A 13,010-nucleotide genomic window follows, 5' to 3' on the forward strand; every position below is an offset into this window, starting at 1 on the left:
ATTAGTTTTAACTTATGGTTTTATCAGGTTCAGCATTTTGGTAGAATTGTGGGCAGGGCAATCTGAACTAACATGGCTGTATTTAGCATCCATATGATGGAGTGGGCAGTTGGCTGGTAACATAAGCTGATAGCACTGGGGGCATAAGGCGTGGGGACCTAATGGATTGCATGTGCCTGCACATCCATGGAGGCCAGCATTACATATTTTTAAATACAGAACTCATTTTTAAATGGAGAACTATTTTTAAATAGCGAACTAATGCAAACCTGAAACTGACAAGAAACTATAAATTATATATCCTCCTAATCCTAAATAGGACTTTAGAAAATGTGCAGGGTGCCATATTAATTTCCTTTTAACCAGTTCACCCCCAAGGCTTTTTACCCTAACGGACCAGAGCAATTTTCACCTGTCAGTGCTCCTCCCTTTTATTCTCTAATTACTTTATTAGTACTTATCACAAGAAAATGATCTATACCTTTTTTTTTTTTTTTGCCACCAATTAGGCTTTCTGTGAGTAGTACATTTTGCTAAGAATTTTTCTTATTCTGAATGCATTTTAATGGAGAAAAAGAAGAAAAGAATGTAAAAAATTCATTTTTCAGTTTTCGGCCATTATAGTTTTAAAATTAAACGTTCTCCTGTGGATAAAACAGACACATTTTATTTGCCCAGTTGTCCCGATTATTAAACCGTTTAAATGATGTCCCTATCACAATGAATGGCAACAATATATTATTTTGAAAAATTGGTGTTTTTTGGTTTTGCTTATTTTTTTTGTCCGGTCCATAATTACGAGCCCCTTTGTAGTAAAGTAAAAGTAATTTTCCCTCAAAATATAGATTAAAAAAAAGCTTAGTCCCTAAGGCAACTATTTATGTATTTTTTTAAACTGATTTTTTTTGGGGGGGGGGGGGGTTGGGGGGTTGCAAGTGTAAGTTATTAATTTTATTAATATTGTGTATGTACTGTACGTATGTGCCTGTATGTGTAATTTTACTTTTTGGCCACAAGATGGCGCTAGTGAACACTCTCCCATTATAGAAAGTGTTCATTTTTATTTATTTATTTATTTATTTATTTTTTTTTTAACATTTAACTACACTGACCGTTTCCGGTTTTATGAATGGACGTGGCCGCTGATCGCAGTCGCGTGCATTCATTCCAGGCATTGCGAATGGGTAGAGGACCGCCCGATCCTCTTTCCCAATCACTGAACACAGAATACCAACAGAAACAGCAGCAGGAGCTGCGCACACACGGGCGGAGCAGCGGCAGGAACTAGCTATGTATTAAAATGTCCTGTTGCCGTTAACAGGCTCAAACATGACGTTTTAATACGATACTTTGTCATTAAGTGGTTAAACAATACCAGTTGCCTGGCAGTCCTGCTGGTCTGTTTGGTTGCAGTAGTCTCTGTACACCACCAGAAACAAGCATGTAGCTAATCTTGTCAGATCTGACACTAATGACAGAAACACCTGATCTGCTGCATGCTTGTGCAGGGTCTGTGGCTAAAAGGATAAGAGCTAGAGGATCTGCCAGGCAACCAGCATTACTTAAAAGGAAATAAATATGGCAGCTCCATACCCTCTCACTTTAGTTATCCTTTAAAAGTAAAAAGCGCTACTGTAGATAAAAACCACAAATTTTGTTTGACTATTTCTACCGTTAATCACAAAACTTCAATTATGTTCCTGTCACAATTTATGGTGAGAATATTTGATTCTGAAATAATGCAACAGGGTGTATTTTTCACAATTAACTGAGAAAATAACATTTTTAATGGTGAAAATCAATCTTATTGGCTCAGGAAACATATATTCCCCTTTCACCAAATAGTGCTGCAACAGATAGTGCCAGATGTGTGCACAGGAGCAATGCCCAATCATGCACAGCTGTGCTTCAGCTACAATATGTGTATCTACATCCTCATGGATTAGATGAAGTCACAGAGGACGTAGATATACTGTAGTGGTGGATAAAGTGGCTAAAGGGAACCCAAGGTGAGAGGGATGTGGAGGCTGCAATATTAATTTCCCTTTTAAACAGTACCAGTTGCCTGGCAGTCATCCTGATCCTGTGTCTTTATTACTTTTAGCCATAGACCCTGATCAAACAGCAGCAGGTCAGGTACTTTGACTCAGCTTTTATTAGATTAGCCATATGCTTATTCCAGGGTATCTGACTCAGACACTACTTATGCCAGAAGATGAACAGGGCTGCTGGGCAAATGGCATTGTTTACAAGGAACCTCAGTTTCCCTTAAAACTTGTCTGGCAGAGAACAAATTCTGAGTGCGGGGAGATTGAACAGAGGGATATGGAGGCTGCCAAATTTACTTCCTTTTTGACACTAGTTGCCTGGCTGTCCTGTTGATCTTTGGTTGCAGTAGAGTCTAAATCACACACCTGAAACAAAGCATGGGGCTAATTTTGTCAGATTTGTGTCAAGCATGCAGAGAAGATGTTTCTGTGGCAAAAGTATTAGCTACAGAACATCAGCAGGACAGCCAGGAAATTTTCATAATTTTAAAGGAAATAAATATTGCAGCCTCCATATCACTCACTTCAGGTTCCCTTCAATAGCTGTAATTAGTCATTAGTGATAATTAGATTAGGATAAATTAACTGGTTCTCGTTCCACGGTTTTTACACCTTAAAGTTCCTGACATTTTTGACACTTTAGTGGCGTCGTTTTGATATAGCAGTAACTTTCTAATTATCTATGCCAGCTTAGTGATACATATCTTGTTTTTTCAGCTTTCAGTTTCTTTGGGTAATCTTTTTCTCCCAAAACTATTTTGTTTTATAGTCCATTTATAGGGAAAAATTAGGCGTAAATGCACAAAACGTTTTTTCATTTTTCACATCACACATCCCACAGTTATAAAACATTTACAAATAAATTATTTGGCCCTTCTGGATTAAAATGATACCCCATATGCCACATTTTACTTCTAGCTGAGCATGTGGTGGACCGTTATCCCCAGTCTGCGCGTCTGTGGCGATGCATTCGCTGGGGTGACAGTTCAGGTGGAATAGAGTTGTACAGATGCATCACTAGGCAATAGCAAAGCATTACATCTGTAGAGCATTGGGGCTTGAAACTTTCACCCTAGCGATTGCATCCGATCACTACTGGCGGCAGTCTTTAAAAGTTTATAAACAGGTTTAGGTATTGTAGCGGTTAATAATGGGTTAATGGGCTAGGTTTTGGTTAAAAAATTAATGAGTAATTTAAAAAAAACAAAACACTATTTTATTGGGCCCATGTCACTATTTTCTTTTTCACTTTTACAACTTTTTTTTCTAACTTTATTTAATGATTGTTGCTAGCTAACAGCAACAATCATTCACTTGACCATTCACGTGCACGGGTGCATGAGCGTGCACAGGTGCAGGAGCAGCAGCAGACAGCGGGAATTAATGCTGGACGTAGATTCTAGTCCTAGAACACACAGGGGGGTAATTAGGACGTCGACTCTACATCCTGAGACCTTAATCAGTTCAATATAAACCTGCTGAAAAAAAAAAAAGTTTTGAGATTGGCCTTTCACATTACCACGTCATCTTCTATGGTGAGCTGTATTGGAATAAGCAGAGAGTTAAATTACCACTTACCAGGAATGGATCTCCTTCACTGAAATCAAAAGACAATATTAAGTCAACTTTGCGATTGGGAGGCAACATCAGTGGGAATGCTGTATTTATTTCCAAGCCAGAGTCAATTAAGGAGAGGTCTTCTGTACTGAAGAGGCTAGTAGGGATATGATCTAGAAAATACAGGAAAAGGCCATTCAGATTTACAGTATAAACATATACTGTAGTTCACATTTAAAGTGGATCCGAGGTGAACTTTTACAAATTGCATAATTGTGTTCCTTTCCTATTGTTTATAGGGCATTCCTCAAGCCAAATACTTTTTTTTTTGTTTTAATACTCTAATTCTCTATAAACTAAAAAAGCCACGCCCACAGCAAGGGCTCATGGGAGCTCAGTCTGGGCAGGAGGAGGGGGAGGTGTTACTAGCCATTGATTTCAGAAGCAGAGGGGAGGAGGGAGGAGATTAGGGGATTAGGCTGATGGCTCAAGATACAGATAAGCCTGCTTCTGTGTAATGTAAAAAAACAACATGGCTGCTGTCATTGTATCACAGGAATAAATAATCATATTCTATTGAAACTGTTTGCAGCTATATTTGCTGTGTAAACCATCTAAACTTCAGATAAGATATATAGACAAGTTACTTGTTGTAGTTAGTTTTTCATCTCGGATCCGCTTTAAGGATAGGTGACTTTTTTAAATTAAATCTAAATTGCTGGCTCAAAGACCAAAAAGCAGCACTGAAGAGCACCAATATTACAAAAATACAAACTGTCTTAATGGACTGCACATATGCATCCTTAGGGAATCAACATTTTTAAATATTGTGCCCTCTTATGAAACATGGCATTTGCAAAGTGCCTCCTATTGTAAATATCACCTAAAATATATTTTTGTAGGGATGCTCCTTTGGATTCAGTGAAATTGAAATTTCCACATTTGGAGTTCGGAAAACTAAAATTGAAATGCCACAGAAATCCGATTTACCACATCTCGCTAATTTGAGCCCAATTGCAGAACTCCGAAGCATTGGACCAATCAGAGAATGCAGAATTTTTCTGCAGAAATCAGATCACCGCAGTAATTTTAGACCAATCACAAGAGTGATTTTCCATTTCTGCTATTTCCGTTATTTGGATTCTCTGATGCAAAAAATTACTATTAAAATACTTCTTGAGAATCAGAAAATTGGAAATTTCCCCAAAATTGTAAGTGGGCATTGGGCAATTACAACCATCCCTATCTTTTAGTACTAAGAGGTTGTAACATAAAATGAATTATCACCTGGAAGCTATGATATAGGTAGTTCCGGACTTATGAACGCCTGACTTACGAATTACCCACCGATACGAATGGCATGGATTCAGTGTTTCCGTGGGAACAAGCCAAAAAAAAAATTCAAATGATACTTGTTTTTGAGAAAATCGATTTTTAAAAAATTCAAAGGAAAATGGCTTTTAAACTTGTATAAGCAGGCACAGAAGGCAGAGCTGACATAAAGGGGGATACTTGAGGCACAGGGGGACACAGAAGAGGTAAAGGGGACAAAGATAGCACATTGTTCCGACTGAAGAGCAGATTCAGAGCAGATTCAGAACGAACCTACAGTACCTATCATTCGTTAACCAGGGACCTGTACTCATATTTTGTCAATGTTGTCATTGGTCCATAAGTGCACGATGTTGAGAAAAACTGCTCATTGTATCTTTTAGTCACTTCTGACACAATCTGAAAAACAAACATGTGAGATGAAAAAGATTATGGCTAGCAGCATGATAAAGTTCCTGCATTTGAAGGGTAATCGTGGCAGGACAAAAAAAATAAAATAAAAAAATATCCTCTTCATCCTGTTTCAACTGCGTCAACACCTGTCTTGAAAGGTTCCATAAAGTGGGATCAGTGAATAATGGCGCACAGTGCCTATGCATAGAAATGGCGCCGCATTAAAAAGATACGCTTATCGCTATTTATCGTTAGTACTGCATAATAATGGCGCACAGGGAAAAAAGAAGAAAAACGGCACACACTAACGTTATTTATCAATAGTGGCACACACTAACGTTATTTATCAATAGCGCCCTACATAAGCCAAACTGCAGAAGTTATTTAACTGCAAAATGATGAATAAATTTAATGTAACACTGTCAAGGTTAGGGTTAGGCACCACCAGGGGGGTCTTAGGGTTAGGCACCACCAGGGGGGGTTAGGGTTAGGCACCACCAGAGGGGTGGTTAGGGTTAGGCACCACCAGGGGGGTGTTAGGGTTAGGCACCACCGGGGGGGGTTTAGGGGTTAGGGTTAGGTACAGAGAGGGTTCTGTGTGTTAACGCTAAATAACAATAAGGTTTTAACGCTAAATAACAATAAGGTTTTAACGCCAAATAACAATAAGGCTTTAACGCTAAATAACAATAAGGCTTTAACGTTAAATAGCGATAAGCGGCAAACGGATTAGCGGCAACACTGTGCGCCATTATTCGCAGGCGCCATTTTCAGATGGATGCCCATAAAGTTTGTTTCTGGAAAGGGGTTATCAGATATGGAAACCAGAATGTAGACACCCAAGCCGTGCAGTTTGTCGTGAAAAATATTTCACACTACCATAACTGAGGACAGTCTATATGGTTGTTTGTTCATCTGTCCTTCAAGATTAGATACTTTCTTCACTGTGGCTGCATTATCCATCAGTGATGGTCTTCTAGAACTTGGCTCATCGAAAGGGACATGCAACCTCTTTGGAAATTCCTTTTCCACCTCACAATAGTGTCATAAGAGGATTACCATTCAAATACAAACTCTGCAAGGCTCAAACTTTTCCATCTCACATTTTATTTACTTCTGGCACAATCTGTAAAAAAAAAAAAAAAAAATGATACAATGAGCCGATTTTCTTTTCATGCACACAAACACTACATAGAATAGTTTTCAAATAAGTGTTTTTAGTTAGTCTATGGAAGCATCAGTAAAGTGCAATTTAGCGAATGCCTTTCTTGCCTATAGCAATGGTTTGACAGTTACAACTGTGGACTAATAAACCTAGGAATTGAAATCACGGTGTATATTAATACTACTATTCAGGTGCATCAGTATGTGCAGTATAACAAAATGAGCAACAAAATACTAAAACATTTTTACTAAATACTAATAAGTTGTAAACTGAAGAGGAGGCAACTACAGTTCTTACCAAAAGTTTGGAGAATGGCACGGCTACTGGTTTTCACAGGTTGCTGCTTCAGTGTATTTAGATCCTGTTGTCAGTCATTTCTGTCATGTATTGTATTACTACAACCCAATCATTTCATAATTTTCAAAGGCTTTTATTGGCAATTACATCAAGTTTATTCAAAAAGTGTCAATATTTGCTGTGTTGGTCCTTTAAGACCTCTGCAATTCAAACTTATTATTTATTTAAAGAGACTCACAATTTCAGCCTTATTTCTTCTATCCTATAAGTTCCTATACCTGTTCTAATGTGGTCTGTCTTACTGCAGCGTTTTCTAGTTGCACAGTGGCTGTATTATCTGTTATATAATTAATATTTCCTTTGTCAGCTTTGTCAGCTCAGGCAGGAATGTGCTGCTCTGCTGTGAAAGGTAGAAGTTTTACACACGCTCTCCACGCCCCCTCCAGGCTCTGTATGAGTCACAGACTGAGCTTCTCTCAGCCTATCACATGCTGGTTAGCAGCCATGTTTTTTGTTTGTAAACACTGCCTAAAACTGGCAATTACAAGCCAGGATTGCAGCAGGAAGTGGCAGAAACAGCAAAGAGGGGCCCAGGAGAACATAATGAATAGAATGGTATGCTTTTTATTGTAAGAATTTTAGAGTACAGATTCTCCTTAAGTATTTATATAGCACCGGCATTACGCAACGCTGTACAGAGTATATTGTCTTGTCACTTAACTGTCCCTCAGAGGGGCTCACAATCTAGTCCCTACCGTAGTCAGATCTACCGTATTTTTCGGACTATAAGACGCACTTTTTTCCCCCCAAAAGTGGGGGGAAAAAGCCCCTGCGTCTTATAGTCCGAATACAGGGAGTCCCTGACTTACGAACGCCCGCCGATATGAACCGCCGCCTCGCCGCGATGTCAGGGACTCCCTGCAATGCCCCCGGTGTCCTGCACTGCCCATACGTAGCTTGAATATCGGCGGCAGCCGTATCTGCCCATTGTCTGACCTAATTAGCCGCAGTAGGCTATGCATCTGCCCCGTGTTATTTAATTAGTGTTGTATCCCACGTGTAATGTAATTAGCATTCAATACCCTGGCCGCCCATGTATTGCAATTAGCTTTTAATCACACCGCCTCCCGCCCGGGTATTTACAATTATCTTTTAATCACCCCGCCTCCAGCCCGTGTAATGCAATTAGCATTTAACCACCCCCGCCTCCCGCCCGTGTAAGGCAATTAGCAGCGGGCATCACTCACCTGAAACTTGAAGCCCGCGGTGAAAAGCTGTTTGTCTCGCTCGTTCTTTCCTCCAAGTGCCGGCACTTCCTGGTCGCGTATGTAATGACGCGACCAGGAAGTGCCGGCACTTGGAGGAAAGAACGAGCGAGACGAACAGCTTTTCACCGCGGGCTTCAAGTTTCAGGTGAGTGATGCCCGCTGCTAATTGCCTTACACGGGCGGGAGGCGGGGCTGATTGAATGCTAATTGCATTACACGGGCTGGGGGCTGGGTGATTGTATGTTAATTGCCTTACACGGGCGGGAGTGATTGAATGCTAATTGCATTACACGGGTGGGAGGCGGGGTGATTGAATGCTAATCACTTTACACAGGCGGCCAGGGTATTGAATGCTAATTACATTACACAGGAGATCCAACACTAATTATATTACAGGGGAGGGAGCAGTTGCATTAATTATATTATATGGGGGGGCAGATGCATTAATTATATTACATGGGGGGGGGGCAGATGCATTATTTATATTACATGGGGGGGCAGATGCATTAATTATATTACATGGGGGGGCAGATGCATTAATTATATTACATGGGGGCAGATGCATGGGCTACTGTGGATAATTACGTCAGACAAAGGGGAGATACACAGCTGCCACCGCTATTTACATTACATATGGGCAGTGCAGGAGGACACCAGGGGCATTGCAGGGGACTTAAGGAAAATACATTATTGAGTCAGAACATCTACCAGACGCTCCTGGACCATGGACGCACCAGCTTTAGTATTTTTTTTTTTCCCCTGGTTTTTGCCCTCTAAAGCTAGGTGCGTCTTATAGTCCGGAGCGTCTTATAGTCCGAAAAATACGGTATATTGTGTAGTGCATGTATCATAGTTATGGAAATTTTTGAGGGAACCCAATTAACTTATCTGTATGTGTTTGGGATGTGGGAGGAAACTGAAGTGCCCAGAGGAAACCCACATAGACACGGGGAGAACATAAAAACTCCTTGTAGATGTTGACCTAGCTGGGATTCGAACCGGGGACCCAGTGTTGCAAGGCGAGAGCGCTAAGCACTATGCCACTGTGCTACCCATCCTTTAATAATGAATGCTTGGGGTTTGTCAGAATGTGTGGGTTATTGTTTGTCCACTTGCCTCTTTAGGATTGAGCATAAGTTCTCAATTGGATTAGGTCTGGGGAGTTTCCTGGCACTGAACCCAAAATTTCCAGGTTTTGTTTCTTGAGCCTCTTATCACTTTGGCCTTATAGCACACTACTCCATCATGCTGGAAAAGGCATTGTTTTTCAAACTATTCTTGGATGATTGGGAGAAGTTGCTGTCAGTGCAGAAGAAGTTTTGGAAACATTCTTAAAACTTTTGGCCATGACTGTAGGATCATAAAAGCAAAAAAACAAACAAAAAACTAAACTAAACTAAATCTGTTGGAATCAAGATTGTGGGAAGAAATTTCAGCAACCTCAGATCCTGTCACTACCTAAACAGGGGTCCCTGTCACTTCCTAACCTGGGGGTCCCCTGTCACTTCCTAACCTGGGGGTCCCCTGTCACTTCCTAACCTGGGGGTCCCCTGTCACTTCCTAACCTGGGGGTCCCCTGTCATTTCCTAACCTGGGGGTCCCCTGTCACTTCCTAACCTGGGGGTCCCCTGTCACTTCCTAACCTGGGGGTCCCCTGTCACTTCCTAACCTGGGGGTCCCCTGTCACTTCCTAACTGGACTTGGGGTCCCTGTCACTCACTTCCTAAATGGGGGGTCCATGTCACTTCCTAACCTGGGGTCTCCTGGCGCTACCTAAACTAGGGGGCACCTGTCACTACCTAAACTAACCAGGGCAGCCAGGCCAGCATCACCACCAGCCAACCAGCCCAGAATCAGTGTCAAAAAGGCCACAGCATCACCACCAGTCAGGCCAGAATTTACTTCCACCAGCCAAGCACAGCCCAGAATCACCGCCAGCCAGCCCGGCCACAGCATCACCGCCAGCCAGCCCGGCCACAGCATCACCGCCAGCCAGCCCGGCCACAGCATCACCGCAAGGCCTTTCAGCCCACACGTCATCCCCAATCCAGCCAAAACAGTATTGCCAGGCACAGCAGCCAGTAGAGGAGAATTGAGAAGCCAGGTGAGAGGTGCCTACCATATTTAGGGGGCATTCTGCCTATTTATGTGAAATGCTGTCTATGTATGTGCCTCATGACTGCTGAATTTGTCTTGTTGGGGGCCTCATGATTGCTGAATTTGTCTTGTTGGGTGCATCATGATTGCTGAATTTGTCTTGTTAGGGGCCTCATGATTGCTGAACTTGTCTTGTTGGGTGCATCATGATTGCTGAATTTGTCTTGTTGGGGGCCTCATGATTGCTAACTGCGAGACTATGGGAAAAGCCGAATCATCATCATGAGACAATAGCATTAAACCTACTTTTTTAGCTTTTTAAAATGGAAAATAAAACTGGGAGGTTCTAAAAAAAATACATTTTTTCAGGAGTAGGATGGATGAAATTGTTTATCTTCACAGTTTATTTTCAGCTTGGATTTTCCATAATGTTAATGTATGAGTTAATTAAAACGTTTGTATGTAGTTTAACCACTTAACGACCGCCCCCAGCGGATGGGCGGCGGCAAAGACCGGGCCCAAACGACCGCAATACGCCCATCGGCGGGGGCGGCATCAGCGGTGGCTGTGCGGCGATCGCGTCATCAATGACGCGATCGCCGCCGGCAATAGGCTCCGCCCACTCTGCACGGAAACCCGCCGGCCAATTAGCAGCGCCGGCGGGTTTCAAATGCGGCGATCCGGCCAATCAGAGGAGTATAATACACTTTGTTATTGTAACAAAGTGTATTATACTGGCTGCCTCCTCCGCTGATGGTCACTCGTCGTGCGACCATCAGAGAGGACGGCAGCCATTAGCTAAGTAAAAAAAAAAACACACGTTGCATGACACAGACCCCCTGATCGCCCACCCCAGCCCTCAGAACCCCCCCTGACCACCCCAGCACACCAGTATCTGCACCCCACCACCCACCTAAAAACCCATCAATCACTCCCTGTCACTATCTAGGGACGCTATCCCCTAGGTTAGGTCCCTAACTGCCTCCTAGGGTCCCCTGATCACCCCCCCTACCCTCAGATCCCCCCCAGACCCCCCTCCCAGACCACCCCCCTTGTATGCTGTATACAGCTATATAGCTGTCTTACCCACTGATCACCTGTCTATCACCCATCTATCACCTGTCTATCACCCCTTGTCACCACCACCCATCAGCGCAGACCCTAAACTGTCCCTTGGGGGCACCTGATCACCCACCCAGACCCTCAGATTGCCCTCAGACCCCCCCCTCCTGATAACCTCCCCAGTGCATTGTTTACATCTATTCTCCCCTGTAATCCCTCACTGATCTCCTATCGTCACCCCCTGTGTCTGCCACCCACCAGATCAGGACCCAGTCTGCCCCGTGCGGGCACCTAATCAACCCCCCACACCCTTAGATCGCCCTCAGCCCCCCCCCCCCCCCAATCACCTTCCCAGTGCATTGTATTTGATTGTGCTGCAATTGTATTTGATTGTGCTGACATTCAATTTCATTGTGCTGACATTCAATTTTATTGTGCTGTAATTGTATTTGATTGTCCCGTGAATGCCCTGTGATTGCCCTTTGATTGGCCTGTGATCGTCTTTGATTGTCCCGTGATCGGCTTTGATTGTCCCGTGATCGGCTTTGATTGTCCCGTGATCGGCTTTGATTGCCCTGTGATTGCCCTGTGATTGGCCTGTGATCGGCTTTGATTGTGTCGTGATTGGTTTGATTGCCCTGTGATTGGCCTGTGATTGGCCTGTGATTTGCTTTGATTGGCCTGTGATCGGCTTTGATTGTGTCGTGATTGGTTTGATTGCCCTGTGATTGACTTTGATTGTCCCAGGAATTGAGTGCCCTGTGATTGGCCTGCGATTGCCCTGTGATTGCCTTTGATTGTCCTGTGATTGTTTCTGATTGCCTCCGATTCCCCACTCGCCACCACCCCCCTGTCACTATCCAAGTGATCTAAAAACAGTGAAAACTGTCACTTTTTTAGTATCACTAGTGTTAGCAGTTAGGCCAGTTAGCTAGGCCCCTTTGTAAGTGTCAGTTAGTGCTCAGCCCACTGCACCACAGTCACTAATTAGCGTCATCACTGTCGCTAATCAACATTGGTACTATATAGTATCTGTAAGTGATCATTACTGATCGCAGTCAGATCTATTAGGGTCACTAGGATCCGCAAAAAAAAACCGCAGTGTTTGCCCGATCAGGCCTGATCGTTCGCCTGCACTTGCGTTCAGCCCGCCCCACCGCAGTGACAGAATTTTTTTTCTGATCACTGCAAAAAACACTGTACAATAGCTGTGGCACTGTAAACCTCAGTTTTGATTTATTTTTTTTATCAAAACTCAGTGAGCACAGCTTTCTACCTCTCAAATACTCCCTTTTGCTAGGTAGGTGCTCTTTTTTCTGCGTAGTCTCAGAGGAATACCCCCTAAATTTAGCAGCCCACCATGGCAAGAAAGGGGTATTCCGATGATGAGGTTCTCAGGTACATGGCCCAGTCGGATGAGGACGATTGGGACGCCTCATTCGACGAATCTTCCGGGTCAGAGTTTGAACCTGAATTGAGCAGTGGCTCACTGACCGATAGTGATGACGAGGTTGAGGTCCCGGCTAAAGCCAGGCGTACCACACCCCATGTTGTTGGACCGCAGGTGGCGCAGGATCAGCCTCAAGGGCAGCAGAGTGGTGTTCGTGCTGGTCTGAGATTTCATGGTGGGGCAGGCACCAGCAGCACAACATCTCCTGGACCTAGCACCAGTACTTCCGTAGACCCTGGTGAAGTGGCGAGCACCAGCATGGAAGTTGAAACTGGTTCGGTGGCACGTGCAGTAAGATCCCAGTCGCAGCCACCAAGAAGACGGGCCCGTACTACCCCTAA

The 13,010-nt window shown here is 43.3% G+C and overlaps 1 protein-coding gene across 8 annotated transcripts in view; it reads right to left on the reverse strand.

The window, feature by feature from the left end:
• The window catches only part of LOC137521658 (cytosolic phospholipase A2 gamma-like), a 125,906-nt gene that overhangs the window by 19,602 nt on the left and 93,294 nt on the right, over nt 1-13,010 (reverse strand). For all 8 annotated transcript variants that reach the window (XM_068241279.1, XM_068241270.1, XM_068241260.1 and 5 more), the window contains one exon: nt 3,627-3,778. In XM_068241279.1, coding sequence (XP_068097380.1) covers nt 3,627-3,778 — 152 coding nt within the window. The remainder of the gene's footprint in view (nt 1-3,626; nt 3,779-13,010) is intronic.

The sequence above is a fragment of the Hyperolius riggenbachi genome, chromosome 1 (genome assembly GCF_040937935.1).
Source record: "Hyperolius riggenbachi isolate aHypRig1 chromosome 1, aHypRig1.pri, whole genome shotgun sequence".
NCBI classification, from domain to species: domain Eukaryota; kingdom Metazoa; phylum Chordata; class Amphibia; order Anura; family Hyperoliidae; genus Hyperolius; species Hyperolius riggenbachi.